The 25,894-nt window shown below is 39.8% G+C and overlaps 1 protein-coding gene across 1 annotated transcript in view; it reads left to right on the top strand.

Annotated features, from left to right (window-relative positions):
- LOC128684116 (intermembrane lipid transfer protein Vps13-like) overlaps nt 1-25,894 on the top strand; it is an 80,520-nt gene that overhangs the window by 2,432 nt on the left and 52,194 nt on the right. Inside the window, exons 2-4 of the mRNA XM_070093147.1 lie at nt 15,733-15,919; nt 18,696-18,787; nt 25,259-25,394. Of these exons, the coding sequence (XP_069949248.1) occupies nt 15,733-15,919; nt 18,696-18,787; nt 25,259-25,394 (415 nt within the window). The remainder of the gene's footprint in view (nt 1-15,732; nt 15,920-18,695; nt 18,788-25,258; nt 25,395-25,894) is intronic.

The raw sequence follows: 25,894 nt of genomic DNA, 5'->3' as shown, positions 1-25,894 counted from the left end.
GTGTCCGACAGTACACGTGTGTTTGTGTGGTGGTGCAAGTATGGCCCCCAAGCGAGCAGCAGCTGCTATTGATGAGCCAATCCGTACGTGCTCAAAGGAAGTCATGAATCTGGAGAAGGTGAAATTGCTGGACAAGTGTAGGGGAGGTTATTTGAGCAATTCTGCCTTTGGAAAATTATTTAATGTAAATGAAAGCACAGTGCTCTGTCAAGAAAAATGAGGCAAAGATAAGGGTGGCACTAGCGTCTACTGCTCCTCCCTCAACCAAGCAAGTGTCACAAGTAAGGAACAGTGTGATGTCTAAGATGGAATCAGTAGTATTTGTGTGGATTTCAGACCAAAAAGAAAATGAAATCCCATAGACAGCAATGCAATTCGTGCAAAGGGAAAGCCTTTGTATAATACGTTGGCTAGTGATGAGGCTAACACCAGTGCAGAACCAGGATGCCCTACCATCACTCATCCTGACTTCCTAGCAAGTAAAGGATGGTTTGATAAATTTAAGAGACGGTTCTCCTTGCACAACCTGAAGATGAGTGGAGACTCAGGTTCAGCAGGTCACATTTCAGCAGCTGCATTCCCTGGCGCTTTGAAAAAAATCATTGATGAGAAGGGATATAGGCCTGAGCAGGTGTGGAATATGGATGAAACATCCCTGTATTGGAAGATGATGCCTGCCAGGACCTTCATCGCCAAGGAGGAGAGGAGTGCACCAAGGTTCAAGGCTGTGAAAGTCCGATGCAGTGAAGAGTTAGAATCCACTCACCAGACTCATCATGCTGTGCAGTTACACTCCATATAATCACCTCCATTCAGCTGTCATCAGTAACTGCATGGCTGACTATCATCACCATCATCATTGTCATTGTGATCATCATTACAAGTCATCAGAGTTCGTCTGCCTAACCTTACGTGTTGTGTGTGTTTTGTTTGTTCACTGTTTATTAAACCATAACATGTATACAGTGGACCCTTGGTCAACGCTGGCATCGTTTAACGGTAAAATCGCCTAATGATGCGTTTTTTTGTAAAAATGTTAGCTCGACCAACGGTGAAAAACTCTGGTAACAACATTCGTCCCAAACACATCGGCCTGTCCGTCCAGCCTGAGTGCCTCAGCTGCCCTGCCTTCAGCTAGTGTGCCATTGTTTACAAGCCAGGGCGGATGGTTCCACGCATATACAGTGGACCCTCAACCAACCAACTTATTTCTATTGGGGTCCTTAATCTTGTCCCCCAGGATGCGACCCACACCAGTCGACTAACACCCAGGTGAACAGGAAAAAATGCCTGGAACTAGTGCTCATATTGGTGAATTTAAGGCCAGCAAAGATTGGTTTGAGAGATTTAAGAATCGTAGTGGCATACACAGTGTGAGAAGGCATGGCAAAGCTGAAAAATTCCAACCCCAACAAGTGTTCAGTTGTGACGAAACAGACCTGTTCTGGAAGAAAATACCAGACAGGACCTACATTACTCAGGAGGAAAAAGTACTCCCAGGACACAAGCCTATGAAAGACAGGCTAACTCTCTTGTTTTGTTTCAATGCTAGTGGGGATTGCAAAGTGAAGCCTTTACTCATGTATCACTCTGAAAATCCCATAATGTTCAAGAAAGTGTCTCATTATTCATCAATACTCTTTAATAAAGGTAAGTGTCATTTTAGCATTTATTTATGTAGTTATTGTGCATGTCTCATAGTTTTCTTTGTAGGGAAATGTATATTTCATGAAAAAAAATGATTTTTTTTTTTTTAATATTTTGGCTGCTTGGAATGGATGAATTGGATTTCCATTATTTCTTATGGGGAAAATTAATTCAGCTAACGATAAATTCGACTAAGGACAAGCTCTCTGGAACGAATTAATATCGTTGGTCGAGGGTCCACTGTATACAATATTTTACGACGTTTTCGTGTGTTTTATGATTGTTCATGGTTCAGTAGGTTAACCCTTTGACTGTCGCGGCCGTATATATACGTCTTATGAGGTACCGTGTTTGACGTATATATACTCGTAAATTCTAGCGGATAAAAGAGAGTGCAAAAATTATAGGGGGATAAGTCTGTTGAGTGTACCTGGTAAAGTGTATGGTAGAGTTATAATTGAAAGAATTAAGAGTAAGACGGAGAATAGGATAGCAGATGAACAAGGAGGCTTTAGGAAAGGTAGGGGGTGTGTGGACCAGGTGTTTACAGTGAAACATATAAGTGAACAGTATTTAGATAAGGCTAAAGAGGTCTTTGTGGCATTTATGGATTTGGAAAAGGCGTATGACAGGGTGGATAGGGGGGCAATGTGGCAGATGTTGCAAGTGTATGGTGTAGGAGGTAGGTTACTGAAAGCAGTGAAGAGTTTTTACGAGGATAGTGAGGCTCAAGTTAGAGTATGTAGGAAAGAGGGAAATTTTTTCCCAGTAAAAGTAGGCCTTAGACAAGGATGTGTGATGTCACCGTGGTTGTTTAATATATTTATAGATGGGGTTGTAAGAGAAGTAAATGCGAGGGTCTTGGCAAGAGGCGTGGAGTTAAAAGATAAAGAATCACACACAAAGTGGGAGTTGTCACAGCTGCTCTTTGCTGATGACACTGTGCTCTTGGGAGATTCTGAAGAGAAGCTGCAGAGATTGGTGGATGAATTTGGTAGGGTGTGCAAAAGAAGAAAATTAAAGGTGAATACAGGAAAGAGTAAGGTTATGAGGATAACAAAAAGATTAGGTGATGAAAGATTGAATATCAGATTGGAGGGAGAGAGTATGGAGGAGGTGAATATATTCAGATATTTGGGAGTGGACGTGTCAGCGGATGGGTCTATGAAAGATGAGGTGAATTATAGAATTGATGAGGGAAAAAGAGTGAGTGGTGCACTTAGGAGTCTGTGGAGACAAAGAACTTTGTCCTTGGAGGCAAAGAGGGGAATGTATGAGAGTATAGTTTTACCAACGCTCTTATATGGGTGTGAAGCGTGGGTGATGAATGTTGCAGCGAGGAGAAGGCTGGAGGCAGTGGAGATGTCATGTCTGAGGGCAATGTGTGGTGTGAATATAATGCAGAGAATTCGTAGTTTGGAAGTTAGGAGGAGGTGCGGGATTACCAAAACTGTTGTCCAGAGGGCTGAGGAAGGGTTGTTGAGGTGGTTCGGACATGTAGAGAGAATGGAGCGAAACAGAATGACTTCAAGAGTGTATCAGTCTGTAGTGGAAGGAAGGCGGGGTAGGGGTCGGCCTAGGAAGGGTTGGAGGGAGGGGGTAAAGGAGGTTTTGTGTGCGAGGGGCTTGGACTTCCAGCAGGCATGCGTGAGCGTGTTTGATAGGAGTGAATGGAGACAAATGGTTTTTAATACTTGACGTGCTGTTGGAGTGTGAGCAAAGTAACATTTATGAAGGGATTCAGGGAAACCGGCAGGCCGGACTTGAGTCCTGGAGATGGGAAGTACAGTGCCTGCACTCTGAAGGAGGGGTGTTAATGTTGCAGTTTAAAAACTGTAGTGTAAAGCACCCTTCTGGCAAGACAGTGATGGAGTGAATGATGGTGAAAGTTTTTCTTTTTCGGGCCACCCTGCCTTGGTGGGAATCGGCCAGTGTGATAATAAAAAAAATAAATAAATAAATTCTAGCGGCTTCAAATCAAGCAGGAGAAAGCTGGTAGGCCCACATGTGAGAGAATGGGTCTGTGTGGTCAGTGTGCATCATATAAAAATAATCCTGGAGCACGCAGTGCATAATGAGAAAAAAAAAACTCCGACCTTTTTTTTTAATTAAAATGCCGACTTTGTGGTCTATTTTCGTATAGTATTTATGGTTGTATTCTCGTTTTCTTGGTCTCATTTGATAGAATGGAAAACATGTTATAGAAATAGAGGTGATTTTGATTGATTTTACTATAAAAAGAACCTAGAAATGGAGCTCAAAGTAAGGGAAAAGGTTTGATTTTTGCCAATGTTCAAAAGTAAACAAATGATGCCATTGTCCAATAAATATCCAACTAGCCATTCTAATATGCAGTCATGAATGGATTGATGTTATTTATACAATTATTACAGTATTGCAGTAGTCTGCATAATAGTAAGTCTTCTATTTTTTTGTTTGAATAAAAATTCAAAATAGAAAGCAAGAGTAATATCAGAGGGGCATGGAGACATGACTGATGAGCAAAGAAAATGTTATTTTAGAGCCAAGAATGTCTGCATTGTTCATTCTGGACCTTATTTTGAAATTGTCCTATTTTTTGGTTTTCGTGAAACTGGCCAAATTGCAAATTTCTGACCACATTATTAGGTAGTTGAAATCGGTAAATGGGCAGTTTCTTGTACTCAATCGATAGAAAAAATGGGGTTCTAAAGAAATAGCTATGAGTTTCGGCGACTGGAACAATGGAATTAGCTGAAAATAGGGCTCAAAGTGGGCGAAATCGCCGATTTGTAAACAGCGCAGAGGTCGCTAACTTCGTGAGAGCATAATTCCATCAGTTTTTCATCAAATATCGTTTTCTTGGTGTCATTACAATCGGGAAAAGATTATCATTTCATAAGAAAAAACAATTTTTTTTTTTTTTTTTTTAAATTTTGCGACACCAGGAGACAACTCAGGATTGGGGGTTGCGACAGTCAAAGGGTTAAGGAAGCAGTATTGTTAGGCTAAGTAAATGCTATTATTACATTTCCCTACAATATATTTGCACATCAAAACATTCATGAATGATACAGTACAGTACAGCCTCTCATCGCTTAACGACGGAGTTCCGTTTCTAATACTGGGTCCGTATACGATGAACATACTATAATGGTAGTAGGTTTATGTCAAACATCTTTGATATTGCTTTAATGTCACCCTTGAACCATTTATAACATTTTTAGTATATTTTTAAATGTTTATACAGTAGTGTACTGTACTATATTGTAATAAACAGAATAGAAGAAATCAGCTCTAATACACATTATTTAGGTACGCATACTGGTCAGAGAGCCCTTTGTAAGTCTGAGTTGTCGGTAAACAAGTACGTCGCTAAGTAAGGAGAAGCTGTAGTAGGGTGTACATGCCAAGACCCCTTTATATGCAGAGCATTTTGGTCAAACTTAAAACTAACTTAAGATTAATAAAGCAATAACAGTACATATGGTCTTTAGATGAGTTACAATGAATACAAGAGAATTGAGTATTCTAATAGGTCATAGTATATAGCTTTAATAAGACTTGTAGAGAAGATGTATAATTTTGATTGTTATGCGAGGAAGTCGTAGTCCATTAGTCCTTTATGAGAGGGCTAAGTTCCTCAGAGGGCATAGGGGGCTGAGAAATACCGCCTCTAATGGAGAATTTTCTCCACAGCCAGCACATTCGTGAATACATATTAGACCCACCAGTTGACGTGTATTGGGCACATGACGTGATTTGTTTACTCTTGAACATAGTCAAAAATGGAACATTTCCACTACTTTGAGCTCAATTTGAAGATACTTAGTTTTTAAACCATTGAAAATCATCTCTATTTCTGTATTATATCTTCTAGTCTATCAAATGAGACCAAGAAAATGAGAATACAACCACAAATACCATACAAAAATACACCACAAAGTTGCTTTCAAACCAAAAAGTCAGTTTTTTTTTCTCGTGCACTACATGCTGCAGGATTTTTTTTTATACTGCTTACACCGACCATGCAGACCCATTCTCTCACATGTAGGTCTACCAGCTTTCTCCTGCAAGATTTGAAGCCGCTAGGATTTTGCCATTAGCTTTCCTCTGACAGGTAAGAGTCAGTTAAATTTTCATTTTCTGTACAGTATTTCAGTTAAATTTTCATTTAATATTAATTTTTACAGTTTCTGTATGCTGTATAAGTTTATACATTGTTTTATGTAGTTATTACATTATTATTAATAAATTATTGTATCATTTTTGGTCTGGAACAGATTAATTCTGTTTACATTATTCTTTATGGGAAAAATTTATTTGATTGTCCACCATTTTGGTTGTTGAACTGACATCTGGAACAAATTAAGTTCAACAACTGAGGTTCACTGTAATTTGCTTGATTACTTTTTTTTTTGTATGATAGCATTCTTTGTAATTTAAGGTATTTTTCAAGACCTATTTGAGGTTGCTGTATTTGAAACATAAGGGTAGCAAGAGTTAGCAGCATAGATGTTAGCTCCACAGTTCAGTTCTTCAGGCAAACTAGTTTTCTAGAATGGCCTACAAAAATATTTAGCTACTTGAAAATTTGATTTCGTGACAACTGTGAAAACAAATTGTTTTACGACAGTTAAGAAAGGCTCTTGCCCCAACTCGACTACCTGATGTTGCAGCCAAGATGCATTGTAGCCATAATGGATTGAGGTGAATATTCATGACCTTCAGGTATAAATAACCTGTCCCATGGGTAAAGGAAAACATGGGAAAACCAGAAATAATTGCAGGATACAGTTAACCATGGGTAAATAGTTTGTTTCACTCAATTTCTTCCCTTAGCATCCTGGAGGGCTGATTCCTCCCCCATCTGTTCCCTGCCAGACAAGTCTCAACCAAAATGACAAAAGTGGCTGACCAAAGTAAATCGTGTCAAATTTCCTTTGTGGCTTTTGATGAAAATCCACGAAAACCCAAAGCTGGTTAATTTTATCAGTGGCCAAGAACTGAAAGTTAAGTGCCTGAAGAAAAAATGAAACTGTCCATCTAACCTTGACTGCACTTGAAACTTCATTAATTAGCAAAATTGATGTTAAGAATAGATATAACTTAAGGCATGGGGAAAACCCTGTAAACTTGTTTAAGCTACACTCCCACACACAGCCACTCTTAGATGGCACTGTTCTTGCAACATCTGCCACATTGCTCCCATATCCACCCTCTCATGACTTTCCTAAATCCATGAAAGCAATGAAAAACTTTACCTATAAGTATTGCTTACTTGTATGCTTCCAAGTAAACACTTGGTCTGCACATCCCCTATGCTTTCTAAAGTTGCCTTGTTCATCAGTGATCCTGCTCTCCATCTTACATTTAATTCTTTCAATAATAACTCTCTCATATGCTATACCTAGTATGTACGTATATTCAAGATTATTTTCTTGCAATTTTTATATGCACTTTTGTCCCTCTGTCCTTTATACAAAAGAACTGTGCACACATTGCCAGCCCCTAGGTACCTTCCTCTCTTTCATACATTTATTGAACAAAAGTGCCAACCACTCAAACTATAATCTTACTTACTTTTAACATTTCTGACATGATCCCATCAGTCCCAGCTCCTTTACTCCCTTTCATTTTGCCCACTGCCTCATGCACACTCATCACTTATCTGGCTCTTCCTCATTCCTGAAGGATGTTTTTCCTTCCTGAAATCACTGCCTCTTTTTCTTCAGCAACATTTAGGAGTTCCTCAAAATATTCCTACCATTTTCCCATTACCCCCAGTTCCACATCTAATAACTCCCATATTCTGTTTTTAACTGCCAAATCCATTTATTCCCTTGGCTTTCTCAACCTATTAATCTGTTTTCAAAACTTTCCTATATATATATTTTAGTAATTAATAGTAATTGAATATGTAATTTATGCATATGAAGAGTGTGTGGCAGACTTAACACAGGATATGACTGAGAAAACCACCACACCCTTAAATAAGCTAAATTCTAACATCAAAGAGGCATAAAGCACAGCTTGTTTTAATAATTCAATGACCTGATTGCTAGACAGCAGTAAACAGTACAATGCAGCAGGCAAGGAAGATGCACAAAAACCCATTTAACTGAGAGCAATTGCACTTCTTCCAGAAATGTCACAAAACTCCCAAATTAGTGAATGAGTTCAGCAGGTTTCGAAATCCTGTCTACAACAGTGCACAGATATCAGTTTGAGATGGGTTTGAAAGTTAGACTCTGGAAGTGAATCATATTTTTCTCATGACATGCAACCACTGTGGCAAAAATCACTAATTAAAAATAAATCTTTGGGAACATAGTTTCACAAAGGACAAATATGTCTTGACTCGCCAACAAACTCTACCACAGAAGTGAGTCTATATTACAACAAGAGTGAAGAAAACTACTGCTGCCAGTGCTGGGACGAGAGAAGTATTGCTTTCCCAGTAGCTGGTAGGAGAGGAAAAGCATGTATACAGTAGCAGGCTGTTTGACAGGTTACCTAGACATTGACAATTTACTCAGCATGCACCTGGACTAGTAAATGAGCAAACAAGTGGTGTGGCTGGAAGAAGAGCTAATGGCAGCCACTTATCTGCAGCAAAGAAAGTGTAGTGTAAGAACATCTTAGATAATCATGTAGCTCATTTTTTTTATTAACATATCAGCTGTTTCCCACCAAGGTAGGGTGGCCCAAAAAAGAACTTTCGTAATCATTCACTCCATCACTGTCTTGCCAGAGGTGCACTTACCCTACAGTTATAAAATTGCAACATTAACACCCCTCTTTCAGAGTGCAGGCACTGTACTTCCCATCTCCAGGACTCGAGTCTGGCCTGCCAGTTTCCCTGAATCCCTTCATAAATATTACCCTGCTCACACTCCAACAGCACGTCAAGTCCTAAAAACCATTTGTCTCCACTCGCTCCTATCTAACACGCTCATGCTTGCTTGCCGGAAGTCCAGTCCCCTCCCACACAAAACCTCCTTTACCCCCTCCTTCCAACGTTTCCTAGGCCATCCTCTACCCCGCCTTCCCTCCTACAGATTTATACACTCGAAGTCATTCTATTTTGTTGTCCTCTCTACATGTCCCAACCACCTCAACAGCCCCTCCTCAGCCCTCTAGATAATAGTTTTGGTAATTTTGCACCTCCTCCTAATTTCCAAAACTATGAATTTTCTGCATTATATTCACACCACACATTGCCCTGAGACACAGCATCTCCACTGCCTCTAGCCTTCTCCTTGTTGCAACATTCACCACCCATGCTTCACACCCGTACAAGAGTGTTGGTATAACTATACTCTCATACATTTCCTTCTTTGCTTCAATGGACAAAGTTCTTTGTCTCCACAGACTTCAGTGTACCACTCACCCTTTTTCCCTCATCAATTTTATGATTCGCCTCATCTTTCATAGACTCATCTACTAACATGTCCACTCTTAAATATCAGAATACATTCACCTCCATAATACTCTCTCTCTCTCTCTCTCTCTCCAGTCTGATATCCAGTCTTTTGTTACCTAATTTTTTATCCTCATAACCTTACTCTTTCCTATATTCACTTTTAAATTTTTTCTTTTTACATACCCTACCAAACTCATCCACCAACCTCTGCAACTCTTCAGAATCTCCCAAAAGCATAGTGTCATCAGCAGAGAGCAACTGTGACAACTCCCACTTTGTGTTAGATTCTTTATCTTTTAACCCCACACCTCTTGCCAACACCTGAGCATTCACTTCTCTTACAACCCCTTCTATAAATATACAGTAGGGCCCCACTTTACAGCGTCTCGCCTTACGGCATTCCGCTAATACGGCAATTTCAAAATTATGACCAAAATTTGCTATACGGCAAGTGGTCTTTCAAATATGGTGCGCCCCACCCGGTTTGTTTACATTCTCCGTGAGCACATCTATTATGTCTGGAAACTTAACAAAATTTCAATTGTTTTAAAGTTATTGCGTATTTTATAAGTACTCTGATAATTATACATATGTGTACCTGTACCTAAATATACTTACACACTGTGCTGGCATGTAGGTACACATTAAAATCACTAAGAGTCTCTCTACTCATGACGCCATAGTAATACTGTGTAATAATAATCTCTCTTGGGCACATTAAATGTCTTATTTTACGTTAATAAGGACATTTTCATTAATCCATCTATGATATTTTCTTCAAAACTATATAAGAAACACATTACATAGCATATAAACATTATATATACACCCACAGAACAAAAATTGACATAAATGAGATTTTTTTACAAAGCGGCTGTGTAGGAATGTCAGAAGAATTACGTTTTCTGTCGTCAAACACTGGGGGGTGAACTGTAGGTAAATGTTCCTTTCATATGCCTTCACTCTATATATGGCAATTCATGACCCTTGTGGGTTTAGTGCTTCTTTTTTATTATGATTATAATTTGCAATAATTTGTAATAATAACTTGTAATAATAATCATTTGTAATAATTTGTAATAATAATAATAATAATAATAATAATAATAATAATAATAATAATAATAATAATAATAATTTGTCAGAGTATCATTCCTTCTAAAAATTACATGAGAATGGAAGTGTTGGTCTTTATTTAGTCCACTGAACCACTGTAGAGACAACTTGTACATGATGTAAGATGTTTGTATGAATGTTTATGAACCATAAGCAGACACATCGTTTTGTTTGTTTACATAGTAGGTGGGGTGGCCAGACTGGCTTCCCTACTCTACATAGTGGGTGGGGTGGCCAAGCTGGCTTCCTTACACTACCCTACCTACCACTCCAGTTTCTACAAATAAATACTTTTCACCTGTCACTCTACATTAAGACTACTAATATTTTAAGGTAAGTAATGAGTGTACTGTATATGCATTTTATCACTATTTAAGCATTGTTGTAGTATATTATGTGTGGGTGGGGTGGCCAGGAGGGCTACCACACCTAACTTCTTATAGTAAATGCTACTCGCCTTTTGCCCTACATTAACCCCTTGACTGTCGCAACCCCAAATCATGGAGTGTCTCCTGATGTCGCAAAATCCCCCCCCCATTGTTTTTTCTTACAAAATGGTAGAGAATTTTTTCCCGATTGTAATGACACCAAAAGAAAGAAATTTGATGGAAACTGATGGAATTATGCTCTCGTGAAGTTAGCGGCCTTGGCAATATTTATGAATCGGCGATTTTGCCCACTTTGAGCCTATTTGCGACTAATTGCATTGTTCCAGTTGACCAAACTCACAGCTATTTCTTTAGAACTCCACTTTTTCTATCAATTGAGTACAAGAAACTGCCCATTTACCGATTTCATCTACCCAATAATGTGGTCAGACTTTTGCAATTTGGCCAATTTCACAAAAATTAAAAAATACAACAATTTCAAAATAGGGTCCAGAATGAACAATGCAGACATTCTTGGCTCTAAAATAACATTTTCTATGTTCATCAGTCATGTCTCCAGGCCCATCTGATATTACTCTTGCTTTCTATTCTGAATTTTTATTCAAACAAAAAATAAAAGATTTACTGTTATGCAGACCACTGCAATGTTGTAATAATTGTATAAATAATGTCAAGCCATTCATGACTGCATATTAGAATGGCTACTTGGACATTTATTGGAAAATGAAATAATTTTTTTACTTTTGAACATTGGCAAAAATCAAACATTTCCCTACTTTGAGCTCCATTTCAAGGTTCTTTAAATAGTAAAACCAACCAGTATCACCGCTATTTCTATGTTTCCCATTCTATCAAATGAGACGAAGAAAATGAGAATATAACCATAAATACTATATGAAAATAGACCACAAAGTCGGCATTTTTTATTAAAAGTAAAATGGTCGGAGTTTTTTTTTTTCTCATTATGCACTGCGTGCTGCAGGATTTTTTTATATGGCGCACACTGACCACACAGACTCATTCTCTCCTATGTGGGCCTACCAGCTTTCTCCTGCTTCATTTGAAGCCGCTAGAATTTGAGTATATATACGTCAAAAATGGTGGCTCGTGAGACGTATATATATACGACTGAAACAGTCAAAGGGTTAAGACTACGAATATTTTGAGGTAAATAATGAGTGTGCTGTGTGTGTATTTTACTTGTTTATTGTTTTTTAATGCCTAAGTTCTATTGCTAACTTAATATATATTAGTGTAAACTTGTTACCTGGCATTTATATGCATTTATAAGTGGAAAAAATGGAGTTGTGCTTTCCGGCAAAGTCTGCTTTCCGGCAGTAGCCTGGAACCTAACCTGCCGTATACGTGGGGCCCTACTGTATTGATCAACCATGGTGACATCTCACATCCTTGTCTAAGGACTACTTTTACTGGGAAATAATCGCCCTCTTTTCTACATACTCGATCCTCAGCCTCACTATCCTTGTAAAAACTTTTCACTGCTTTCAATAACCTACCTTCTGTTCCATACATTTGCAACATCTGCCACATTGCCCCCCTATCCACCCTGTCATAAGCCTTTTCCAAACCCATAAATGCCACAAAAACCTCTTTACCCTTGTCTAAACACTGTTCGCCTATATGTTTCACTGTAAACACTTGGTCTACACACCGCTTACCCCTTTTTTGGCCACCCTGCTTCGGTGGGATATGGCTGGTTTGTTGAAAGAAGAAGAGCATAATTCTGCAATGTAAAGATTGATATTTGTTTTCCAAGGTAGTAAGTTGGTAGACAGCAACTGCCCGGGGAGGTACTACTGTCCTTCTAAGTGAGTGTAAAATGGAAGCCTGTAATTGTTTTACATGATAGTAGGATTGCTGGTATCTTTTTCGTCTCATAAACATGCAAGGTTTCAGGTATGTCTTGCTTGTTATATTTAGGTCACACTACACATGCATGTTTTTTTTTTTTTCTCTCAACAAGTCGGCCGTCTCCCACCGAGGCAGGGTGACCCAAAAAAGAAAGAAAATCCCCAAAAAGAAAATACTTTCATCATCATTCAACACTTTCACCACACTCACACATTATCACTGTTTTTGCAGAGGTGCTCAGAATACAACAGTTTAGAAGCATACACATATAAAGATACACAACATATCCCTCCAAACTGCCAATATCCCAAACCCCTCCTTTAAAGGGCAGGCATTGTACTTCCCATTTCCAGGACTCGAGTCCGACTATATGAAAATAACCGGTTTCCCTGAATCCCTTCACTAAATATTACCCTGCTCACACTCCAACAGATCGTCAGGTCCCAAGTACCATTCGTCTCCATTCACTCCTATCTAACACGCTCATGCACGCTTGCTGGAAGTCCAAGTCCCTTGCCCACAAAACCTCCTTTACCCCCTCTCTCCAACCCTTTCGAGGACGACCCCTACCCCGCCTTCCTTTCCCTATAGATTTATATGCTTTCCATGTCATTCTACTTTTATCTAATCTCTCTAAATGACCAAACCACCTCAACAACCCCTCTTCTGCCCTCTGACTAATACTCTTATTAACTCCACACCTTTTCCTAATTTCCACACATTGAATTTTCTGCATAATATTTACACTACACATTGCCCTTAAACAGGACATCTCCACTGCCTCCAACCGTCTCCTCGCTGCTGCATTTACCACCCAAGCTTCACACCCATATAAGAGTGTTGGTACTACTATACTTTCATACATTCCCTTCTTTGCCTCCATGGATAGCATTTTTTGACTCCACATATACCTCAATGCACCACTCACCTTTTTTCCCTCATCAATTCTATGATTAACCTCATCCTTCATAAATCCATCCGCCGACATGTCAACTCCCAAGTATCTGAAAACATTCACTTCTTCCATACTCCTCCTCCCCAATTTGATATCCAATTTTTCTTTATCTAAATCATTTGATACCCTCATCACCTTACTCTTTTCTATGTTCACTTTCAACTTTCTACCTTTACACACATTCCCAAACTCATTCACTAACCTTTGCAATTTTTCTTTAGAATCTCCCATAAGCACAGTATCATCAGCAAAAAGTAAGTGTGTCAATTCCCATTTTGAATTTGATTCCCCGAAATTTAATCCCACCCCTCTCCCGAACACCCTAGCATTTACTTCCTTTACAACCCCATCTATAAATATATTAAACAACCATGGTGACATTACACATCCCTGTCTAAGACCTACTTTTACTGGGAAGTAGTCTCCATCTCTTCTACACACCCTAACCTGAGCCTCACTATCCTCATAAAAACTCTTTACAGCATTTAATAACTTATCACCTATTCCATATACTTGCAACATCTGCCACATTGCTCCTCTATCCACTCTATCATATGCCTTTTCTAAATCCATAAATGCATTAAAAATTTCCCTACCTTTATCTAAATACTGTTCACATATATGCTTCAATGTAAACACTTGATCTACACATCCCCTACCCACTCTGAAACCTCCTTGCTCATCTGCAATCCTACATTCTGTCTTACCTCTAATTCTTTCAATTATAACCCTACCGTACACTTTTCCTGGTATACTCAGTAAACTTATTCCTCTATAATTTTTACATTCTCTTTTGTCCCCTTTCCCTTTATATAAAGGGACTATACATGCATTCCGCCAATCCCTAGGTACCTTCCCCTCTTTCATACATTTATTAAACAAAAGTACCAACCACTCCAACACTATATCCCCCCCTGCTTTTAACATTTCTGTCATGATCCCATCAGTTCCAGCTGCTTTACCCCCTTTCATTCTACGTAATGCCTCACGTACCTCCCCCACACTTACATTCTGCTCTTCTTCACTCCTAAAAGATGGTATACCTCCCTGACCAGTGCATGAAATTACTGCCTCTTTCTTCCTTAATATTTGAAAGTTCCTCAAAATATTCTCACCATCTACCTAATACCTCCATCTCCCCATGTACAAGCATATATATACAGAACCCTCTGGGTTTTCTTCTATTTTTCTTACTAGTTCTTGTCCTTGTTTATTTCCTCTTATCTCCATGGGGAAGTGGAAGAGAATTCTTCCTCCATAAGCCATGTGTGTCATAAGAGGCGACTAAAATGCCCGGAGCAAGAGGCTAGTAATCCCCTCTGTATTTTGCTAAAGTTAAAAATAGAAACTTTTGTTTTTCTTTTTGGGCCACCCCTGCTTTGGCAGGATACAGCTGGTTTGTTGAAAGAAGATATTTTGTTTTAGCTATTGATGAAAATAAGTATTACAATATAATATTAAATGAAGAAAATGTACTGTACTTTAAAATATAAATATCTGCATGTTTTATCTGACATAACCCAACAGAAGTCTGTTAGAACCCTTCTGAAACATTTTGTGTTAGTTGTATTTTATACTTATGCCATTGTTACATCCTTGCTGTAATCTAAACCCCTTTTATGTGCAGAAATTGTTCATGCTGATTTGTTACACAAAACTATAATGTTATAATTTTTGTCTAAGAGGTATAACAGAAATGGGGTGGAAAAAAGGCTGAGGAAGGGTAAGTTGTGAAACAGGTTGTGGGTACAAAGAAAGAAGAGCAAGACTTAGTTATCTGGCTTAACAATTTTGGGTGAGTTTTAAGGGAGGGGTTTGTCAGTGATGAAAAGTCTGGCAGTATTAATTTTCATTTTAATGATTGCATGAAAAGGGCTTTTCTTGAAATGAACGACAAGATATAATCACAGAGCTGAATGAACACCCTGTAATTCATAGAAATAAACTGTGCATAAACTGTACAAAATTTTTATAAATTGTAATAAGCTAAGATGAGTAATTTCACAAATAGCCCACAAATTGGAACTGGAAACTGTACAGTGTATTTCAGTCCATTGACCAAAAGTTCATTTTGGAATTGGTTACTAATTCGTAGTTCATAGTTTGGGATTATTAAAGCTGTATCATCGATAATTTGCCTTTGATGGTTGAATAAAATCAAAAGTCATGCCAAAATATATCTTTGGCTTTAATTTTATGGAATCCTCTTTTTCACCTAGGTTGTGTCAGATAAGTTTTCAACTACTGTATATAGAAGTGGGTCACTAAGATTTAAAAGATATAGCAGAATTTTCAATGGGTCCTTGTTGAATTTGTGTGTTTATTAATTCAGGAACATGTCTTTCTAGGTGGTGGTTTCTCTCAGCAATGAGGATTGGAGGTCAACCCTGTGTTGTCATGAGGCCACTCCACTCCACCTCCTGCAGCCCACAAACCTGCGTGTTGACTTACAAAAGTGCCTTCTCAATAATGAGCCCAACCTAGCCAAAGTCAAGATAACTGTGTTCCTACCTAATGTGGTTCTCTCTGTTATTGGTTAGTTCCATGTACCTTTTATTTTAGAAAAGGCATATGATAGGGTGGATAAGGGAGCATTGTGACAGATATTGCTAGTGTGTGGAATAGGTAGTAAGTTACTAAATGCTCAGGTTAGGGTATGTAGGAGAGAAGCAGATTACTTTCCATTAAAAGTAGGTCTTAGACAGGTATGTGTAATGTCAGCATGGTTGTTTAATATATTTATAGATGGGGTTGTAAAAGAAGTAAATGGTAAGGGTGTTAGGAGAGGGGTGGGATTAATTTATGGGGAATCAAATATAAAATGGGAGTTAACAGTTATTTTTTACTGATGATACTGTGATTTTGGTAGATTCTAAAGAGAAATTGCAAAGGTTAGTGGACGACTTTGGGGAGGGTGTGTAAAAGAAAGTTGAAAGTGAACATGGTTGAGAGTAAGGTTATGAGGGTGTCAAACGAGTTAAAGATGAATTGGATATCACATTGAAGGGAGGGAGTATGGAAGAAGTGAATGTATCCAGATATTTGAGAGTAGATTTGTCAGCAGATGTGTTTATGAAGGATAAGGTTAATCATAGAATTGATGAAGGAAAAAGGCGAGTAGTGCATTGAGGTGTATGTGGAGACAAAGAACATTATCCATGAAGGCAAACAAGAGAATGTATGAGAGTATAGTGGTACCAACACTCTTAAATGGGTGTGAAGCATGGGTTGTAAGTGCTGTAGTGAATAGGATGTTGGAGGCAGTGGAGATGTTGTCTAAGGGCAATTTTTTTTTTTTTTTTAAAGCACATTGGCTGTTTCCCACCGAGGCAGGGTGACCCAAAAGAAAGAATAAACTTTCATCATTCAGCACTTTCACCATCATTCATAAGTAATCGCTGTCTTTGAAGAGGCACTCAGATACGACATTTTAGATATCCCTCCAAACTGCCAATATCCCAAACTCCTCCTTTAAAGTGCAGGCATTGTACTTCCCATTTCCAGGACTCAAGCCTGGCTATATAAAAATAACTGGTTTCCCTGAATCCCTTCACTAAATATTACCCTGCTCACACTCCAACAGCTCATCAGGTCCTAAAAACCAATCTTCTCCATTCACTCCTATCTAACATGCTCATGTACGCTTGCTGAAAGTCCAAGCCCCTCACCCATAAAACCTCCTTTACCTCCTCCCTCTAGTCTATTTTAGGATGACCCCTACCCCACTTTCCTTCTCGTACAGATTTATAAGCTCTCCAAGTCATTGTACATTGTTCTATTTTCTCTAAATGACCAAACCAACTCAACAACCCTTCTTAGCCCTATGACTAATACATTTAGTAACTCCACACCTCCTAATTTCCACACTATGAGTTCTCTTTACACCACACATTACCGTTAGACATGACATCTCGACTGCCTCCAGCTGCCTCCTTGCTGCAGTATTTGCAACCCATGTTTCATACTCATATAAGAGTGTTAGTACCATTATACTCTCTAACATTTCCTTCTTTGCCCCCATAGATAATGTCCAGTATTATGCCAAATATTATTCTTTCTGAGGTATTTAACATGTTTGTTATTTATACTCTTTATTATGTCATATTAGATCATTTGTGAGAGGCAAATAAGCCGTAGTGTTGATATTAGCGTAATAATAAAGCATATTCCCCTGCATCACGAGAGTGAGCTCATGGCAACCGACAGTGACTTCAAAGCCACCTTATCTTTTATGGACAACGTACTGTGTACGTGCTTTACACAATGAGAAGCATTTCTTTTATTTATTGGAGCCATGGCTAGGGCTAAAATTAAGTAGGTTGTAGCAATAAATAGAGGAAAAGAAATTGGAATGACTTAGGCAGCAAGTAGCACTTCCAAATAGTACCAGCAGGTTGGTGTGGCAACCCTGGAAATTTGAAATTATGCTATCCAAAGTTAGCTCCGAATAACTGATGGAACCGGATGTCTGATTGCTGGATTTGTGATGGCGGACCTGTGTTATATCTTCCATTCTTCTCTAATGATAAGAAACAATCGGTAAAAACCATAACAATCCTAGAAAATGTATGTCACTATTTTAAACCTAACAATCAGTCAGAGTTTTGATTTTCCCATGATTTACCGCATGGGCAAGTTTTTTCTTTTTATACCTTGCACACTTGCCGCTTAAACCCATTCTTTCATATCTAGGCCAAAATTTATTGCTCGGCTTACCTGAGTGAGCTGTGCTCCAGATGTAGATCTACGTGAGAGCTCCTGGCATCAGTAATGTAGATCTACAAGACTGACAGTGAAAGGGTTAGCAACAGACACCAATGTGACCAATAATGGCTTCAACCAGTAAATAAATTGTATAAGTATTTATAGCACTTAAAAATTTGTTTGCTTGTTAAGGGTAGTCTTCATTTTGTGCTTTTGCTTCTCATTGTAAGCAAGTAACTCGTGCATTTATATGACAGCCAAAATGGAAAGTGAACTTCAGTTTAAAGTGCTCTTTTAGTTTCATGAGCTCACTCTGTTAGGAAGGATAGTTCTCAGACACCAAAGATATTGATACATTAGTTTGGAGAGACATCTAAACTGTCATATCTGGGTGCCTCTGCAAAGACGGTGATTATATGTGAATGATGGTGAAAGTTTTTCTTTTTTGGGTCACCCTGCCTCCATGGGAGATGTCCAATGTGTTGGGGGGAAAAAAAATATATAACCCAGAGATGTATGAAAAAAAATTAATTTTATTGACGAGATCTGAAAGTTTTGAGCTGCCATGCCAGTTTTTTCCAGGTTTAGTAATTCTAGATTATTGCAGATCAAAGGCTGTTACAACTGGCTTACATTGCCCATAGTATTCCTTTGGTCCAGAAGGAGGTGGCAGCAGAAGAGACTGAACACTTACAAAGTGTAAGTATGAATCTTGGTGCTTAAGCAAATCCTCATTAATTTTAGATATAGGATTTTGAAGTAGCTTCATTTATGAATTTTTTCAGAATTTTTCACATTGACTTAAACCTCAAAAGATTTTTACATTGGTTGCTGAATTATACAAATATATTGCATGGGGCAGAGCCTAAGTGTGATACAGTGCCATTAGGCACTGATCATGCTTAGGCTGGGGAGCTTTCTTTTTAAAAGGGGTGGGGGTGTATTGATATATTAAATGCTCCAGTTTTGTAACTGGCTACTCGACACACAATAAATATTTAAATTCTGTTGTATCTGAGTGCCTCTGCAAAGACAGTGATTGTGTGAGTGATGGTGAAAGTGTTGAATGATGAAAGTTTTCTTCTTTTTGGGTCACCCTGCCTTGGTGGGAAATGGCCGACTTGTTAAAAAATAAAAAAAATAAAAGTATGGATGGCAGGTGTGACCCATGGTCCTGAGATTGACAGGCCCAGCACTCTACCCCTCCAGCTACAGAACTTCTAATAGGGAAGATTTGAAAACTGTGCTTCATTACTTGTTTCCATCAGAGGCAACAACTGTAACCCAACTGAACTCCTCCCCCACACTCCAGGAGATTTCGCAGTAAATCTATTCTAGATTTATTAGAAGTCTCGTAGCAGAAGCAGTAGAACATTGGGCCTGTCAGTCTTGAGATTATGGTCCTGTCCTTCTGTCCATCCTTCTGTTTTTCATCGACATCTGTTTATTATGACTTAATCTGAGTTTACATTAATAAATATAGAGCATCCAGCCACTAAAATTTTTTTTTTTTTTCAAAATTGTTTAGGCTATCAAATTGCCTTCTCAGTACTCTTCAACCAAGTTCAAAGGTGTGGTGTGTATGCATTAGTGTACTACACACAAGTGTTAGAAATGTCTAGCACACCTGCCGATACTATTCTAGAATCTGGTAGCAGTGCTTCATCAGCAAGTTCTGAGCCAGGAGTTTCTCCACCAGAGAACGGTGCAGTTAATGATCAGGGAACTATCACTGCACCTGATCACCTACTGCGCCGAAGTACGAACAGCAGGGACACATCTGTCAGAACTGGTAGAGGACGTGGAGGAGGAAGACATCTACAGCCGTCTCACCCTCCACTAACACAGTTCCAGCGGCAGAATCTGAGGACAAATCTGCAAAACTCAGGAGGTGCAACAAATCCTAGTCCACCCTCCCAGGCACCTAGGCTGTGCTCTCGCTGTCACCGGATGGGGCACACTGCCAACAACTGCCTGCGAGATACCAGGTGTAATTACTGCTACAAGAAAGGACATAATGAGGACCAGTGTCGGAAGAAAAAGGAACTTGACAGACAGGGCCACCTGTTTAGAGACCTGTTCTCAGAACAAACCAGCAGGATCTCTGAATTGGTGAACACACTCACACGTCACCCACTTAGCTACTCCTATCCCAGCCCAGCAGGTGGGATTGCGCCTTATACAAGACCACAGACTTACATCCCTGCAGCTGCCTCAGTACCCTACCTCTCTAAAGGGCAGGCACCTTACATTCCCTACACACCCACCACCTCAAGCTGACCACTTCATCATGAGGAGCCAGTCTATCAGCATCCTGTCGGCCAACATTAGAGGTTTCATTACTAATGTTGGAGAGCTCACACATAGTTTTGTGAACACTCGACGTCCCGACATGATAGCTGTTGTTGAAACATTCTTGGATGACAGGACTCCAGAAAATTTTGCAAGAATTGCTGGCTACACCTCATGGATGAGAAGAGACAGGCAAGGGCAAGGAGGAGGTGTTGCTGTGTGCTTCTCTAAAAGTGTTCATGCCCAGCACATTGATGTTGCCACCCCTACACATCTTGAAATGATGTTCTTCAAGCTCTGTATAAACACTAGTACCTCTGTACTAGCATGTGCAATGTACAGACCTCAGTGGCAACATGCAGACCCTATCAACTTCCTAATGGAAAATATTGACTCCCTTCTGCTACAACACAACTGTCAACATATTATAATTGTTGGTGACCTCAACCAGCACCTTATACAGAGGGACTTTGATGACCTTCTTGCAGTGTTTGACATGAGAAACTTTGTTGATTTCCCTACTCATATCTCTGGCTCCTCCCTTGACCCAGTAGTGAGTGATCTGGCAGAAGGCATAGTCACTTGTCAACCCCTCGGCTATGTTGGATCGTCTGACCACAAGGCTGTTTTTACGACACTTAAGATCCCAACAGAACGAGGTGAGGAGTCCACACGCACAACCTGGCTATGGGAAAGAGGTAATTGGCCAGCCCTTTGCTCTGAGCTCGCCACCACCGACTGGAATGCTCTTCTCCAAGGGGATGTTGACAACCAAGTGAAAGCCTTCACTGGACACATCCTTAATCTACAACAAGAACACATTCCTCACCGGCAATATGTGACGAAGCCTACAGATCAGCCTTGGTTTGGCTTTCGTTGTAGAGAGGCTGCTACTGCTAAGTACAAAGCATGGCGAAGGTATAAGAGACATCCTACCACCTATAACAGGAACTTGCACATGCAAGCCTGTAGGCATATGGGTGATGTTCAAAAGTGGGCCATTGCTAAATGGGAGGTGGACACTAAAAGAAAGTTAGCATTAGGTAGGGTAGGCTCCAAAACCTGGTGGTCCCTGGTCAAGGACAGGCAAGGTTATCTGCCTGATGAACTTATTCCACCTCTAAATCGACAGGATGGGACCACCTCTACTAGTAGTCAAGAGAAGGCGGACCTCTTTGCTGAACACTTTGCTACCAAAATGCAAGTTCCTGATCCAGCAAGGGACCCTCCTTGGCTAGCTGTAAGAACTCTGTCAAAACTGTCAGTGGTGACAATAAGGCAGGAGGAGGTGCATTTCCTACTTAAATCGCTTGACCAAGAAAAGGCTGTGGGCCCAGACAAGTTGAGCCCAAGATTGTTGAGAAGATGTGCAGACCAGCTAGCAGCACCTCTAACTCGCATCTTTCAGCACTGCCTAGTACAGTGTAAATGGCCCTCTCTATGGAAAGAGGCGAATGTAGTCCCTGTTCACAAAAAGAAGAGCAGAGCAGAAATCAGCAACTACAGACCAGTGTCACTCCTGTCAATCACTGGTAAGATCCTTGAGACAATAATCTCAAGACAAATGACAGAGTTTTTTGACTACCACTCACTACTTTGTGATCGTCAATATGGCTTCAGGAAAGGTTACTCTGCTGCTGATCTGTTGTTAAACCTCTCCACTAAGTGGCACCAGTCACTGGATGAATCCAAAGTCAGCTGTGTGGTAGCACTGGACATTGCTGGCGCTTTCGACCGGGTGTGGCACCAGGGCCTCTTAGCAAAACTTCAAGCACTGGGAATTGCAGGCTCTATGCTATGTCTCCTCAGTGACTACCTTCATGGTAGATCTCTAAGTGTAGTTCTCAATGGAACGGAATCAACAAGACATCCTATTGGGGCAAGTGTTCCACAAGGAAGCATGCTGGGTCCATTGTTATGGAATGTCTACTTCAACGACCTTCTTCATCTCATCCCAGAATCACATGCATATGCAGATGGCTGTACACTGACATTCACTTATCCAAGAGAAGAAATGCCAGCTGCTCTAAGCTACATCAATCACCAGCTGAGAGCTATATCAGCTTGGGGAAATAGATGGCAAGGAACATTTGCACCTGAGAAAACGCAAATGATGATCGTCTCTAGGCACCATGATGGTAATGCTGGTGCAGTAGTAAGGATGAATAGGAGGATGTTGGCACCTGGAGAAGAAGTTGATATCCTTGGGGTGAAATTTGACTCCAAACTAACCATGAAGAACCATGTTGTAAATCTTGCAAACAAGGCAGCCAGGAAGCTTACAGCACTTCGCCGTATCTCCCATCTGCTTGACAGTAAGGGTTGCAAGATCCTGTGCGAGGCACAAGTACGCTCGCACCTTGAGTATGCTCCACTTTCTTGGTTTGCCTGCCCCCCCTCTCATCTGCGACTGCTTGACAGAGTAGAGAACAGAGCAAGACGTCTCATCTCTCGCCTGGACCCATCCTGGATAGATGTGTCATTTCAGCAGAGCCTTCAACATAGGAGGGATGTGGGTGGCCTTACTGTTAGGTACAAGGCCAATATTGTCAAAATACCACACTTGGATCCACTTCGAGGACAGCGTGAAACAAGCTTTTATGCCACAAGACGGGCAGAAAGCAGCAACTTCACTCTGGCTGTACCCTTCTCCAGAACATCACTCCATCTGAGATCATACATACCGAGGATGCCTAGAGTATGGAACACATTCGTACAGCATAATGATGTCAACGAGATAGTCAGTTGATCAAATGAAAATGCTGGCCCACAGATGGCTCCAACTTCATCCTGTTTCCTACTTGTATGTCTCATAACAATAAAAATGCTTTCAAATGAGCTGATGTAGGTAACAGCTCTTAGCTTGCCAATAAAGTTAGGAATCCTTAACCTGTAAATAGCTGTCAATAAAGCTAGGGATCCTTAACCTTGTCAAACCCTGTGTAAAAAAAAAAAAAAAAAAAAAAAAAAAAAAAAAATTCAGATTTTTTTTTAGTACAGTAGACCTTCGTTTAACAGTTTTGTTTGGCACGTTTTGGTTATAGCACCATTGAAGAATTGCGGCATATTTTTGTATAACACCGTGAAATTAACTTAACTCGTGCATTGCCCGCAGGATACACTCTGCTTGGCTCTGGGTTAGACCACTGAGTCATTGGGGGAGACCTACTGCCACCCTTGTCCTAGTCTTCGGTTCATACCTGTGTAGTACGTACAGTGGACCCCCGAGTTTTGGCAGCCTCGACTTTCGTGAAATTCGACCTTTGGCGAGTTTTTTTTTTTTTTTTTTGAAAATTTGGCCTCAAGTTTTGTGAAAAGACTCGTGTTTTGGTGACCGTCCGGTACCCATCAGCCCATCACCGCGCACACCAAGCCAGTCTCCCACGCCATTCACGCTCAGTGTGCCATTGTTTACCAACACGTGACCATCACCCTGCGGGTTCATACAATACATTCCATAATCATTGTTTTTTGTGCTTGCAACTGCTAAATAAGTTATCATGGACCCAAGAATTTCGACCTTCGGCGGGCTCTCTGGAACGGATTAATCACGAAACTCGGGGGTCCACTGTACCATCCTCTGCTAGGAGTTTAGATCTTTTAGTTGCCAGATCTTAAATCTGCCAAGCAATAATGGCACCCAGTAGGCATACAAGTGTTGCTGAAAATGGATATATTAGACAAGAAAATAGATATTAGACAAGAGATAGTCTGTGGCCATAATGAAGCATCACTTTGTGCACATAAAAAGAATGAGCTAAATATGAGTTTGTGTGATGACTGACTGACTGACTATTACTGGCTGACTTACTGACTTGACTGATTTACTGACTAACTTAGACTTTTTCATTGAAGAGGACCCTGAAACAGTGTCTAGAGCAGCTGATGCCTTACCATCAGTTGTATAATGTACTGTGGGGTAGAATAGAATAGAAATCCATTACAGAGTTTATGCACACTCCAGTACAACCATCGACTTCAGTACCAGAACCTCTGCCATCCACCTCAGCCCAGTAGGGCCACAGCATAACTCTCCACTCTCTACAATCATCCACAAACACCAGCACCCACAATTTAAGGTAAGAAATTATATTATTTCTGTTGCATTTGTAATCTTAAGCCGTAAAAACAACATAATACATCACGACAGTGAACTACAATTACATATTCACTTTTATTTTTGTAAGATCTGTTGGTCTAAAAAAAGTTTAGTTTTTTTGGGGGCATCCTGGAATGTAACCCTATTTTTCCCATAAGTTCTTCAGTTTATCCGACACAATTTTAACTAAAACGGCATTTTCAGGAATGCAACTACTGTGTTAAACGACGGTCTGCTGTATAATTAACTTCATTACCCTTTATAAATAGGTATGGTACTAGTAAATAGGAGGGTTTTACACAAATTCATTGATTTACTGTGCTGTGTATTACTGTTTAACATTACATGGTGACAAAACTAAGTACAGATTGTCATTCACAGTTACTGTACTACACTTTGCCGTAATGTTTAACGTGTCTTAATACATTTAATCTTTAACATATGCAAGGTAATGTATTTTTTTAATCCTTAAACTGTCCAAACGTAGATCTACGTTCGGAGTGCTAAGTGTATGAATGTAGTTCTACGTTTGAACATTTTAAGGGTTAAAACATACCAACTGTCTCCCTCTGATGCAGGGTTATTTGAAAAAGAAATGCTTTCATAAAGATTTATTTTACTCTTAGTAAATTATACAAGCGAAGAGGTTACTAGCCCTTGCTCCCGGCATTTTAGTCCCCTCTTACAACATGCATGGCTAATGGAGGAAGGATTTTTCTCCACTTTCCCATGCAGAAAGTAATGTATATATATAAATGTAAAATTATCACTTTTTCCAGGATATAGATGTAAACATGAATGTGATCACAGAGGATGTGGCACTAGCTCAGCTAGAGCGTGCAGAACTTAACCTTAGTGGCGAACAACAGGATACTCCTCAGTTCACCAATCTGGCTCTCATCTTCACTATCAATGGTCAGTGCCTGATGCAGCTACATACAGTACACCTGATTGTTTAGTGAAATTTTGTGTAGCAACTTGAATATTAGTTTTATGACCAGTGGTCAATGATATTTTAATTACCTTTGAGCAACTTCATCTCTTGGTAGCATTTTGAGGGATAATCTGAATTAAATGTTTTAGATTTGTGATTGATGTTTAGCAGAAAAATGAAGTCTGCTAGAAAGGTATCATACTTGGATAATATTGAGTATGTAGAGGAATATTTTTTTAACACCGGCCTTCTCCCACCAAGGTAGGGTGACCTGAAAAAGGACTTATTTCACCATTAACTCTGTCACTGTGTTGCCAGAGGCATGTCAACATTACATCTCAGATGCCCCTCCAAACTGCAGTAATCCCACCCCTCCTCCATAATGCAGGCACTGTACTTCTCACCTCCAAGTCTGGATAATGGGTTTACGCTAATCCACTTACAAATGTTACCTTGCTAACCCTCCAACAGTCTGTCGGGT

Source organism: Cherax quadricarinatus, chromosome 3 (genome assembly GCF_038502225.1).
Source record: "Cherax quadricarinatus isolate ZL_2023a chromosome 3, ASM3850222v1, whole genome shotgun sequence".
In the NCBI taxonomy this organism is placed as follows: domain Eukaryota; kingdom Metazoa; phylum Arthropoda; class Malacostraca; order Decapoda; family Parastacidae; genus Cherax; species Cherax quadricarinatus.
This window is presented reverse-complemented; position numbering and strand designations above follow the sequence as displayed.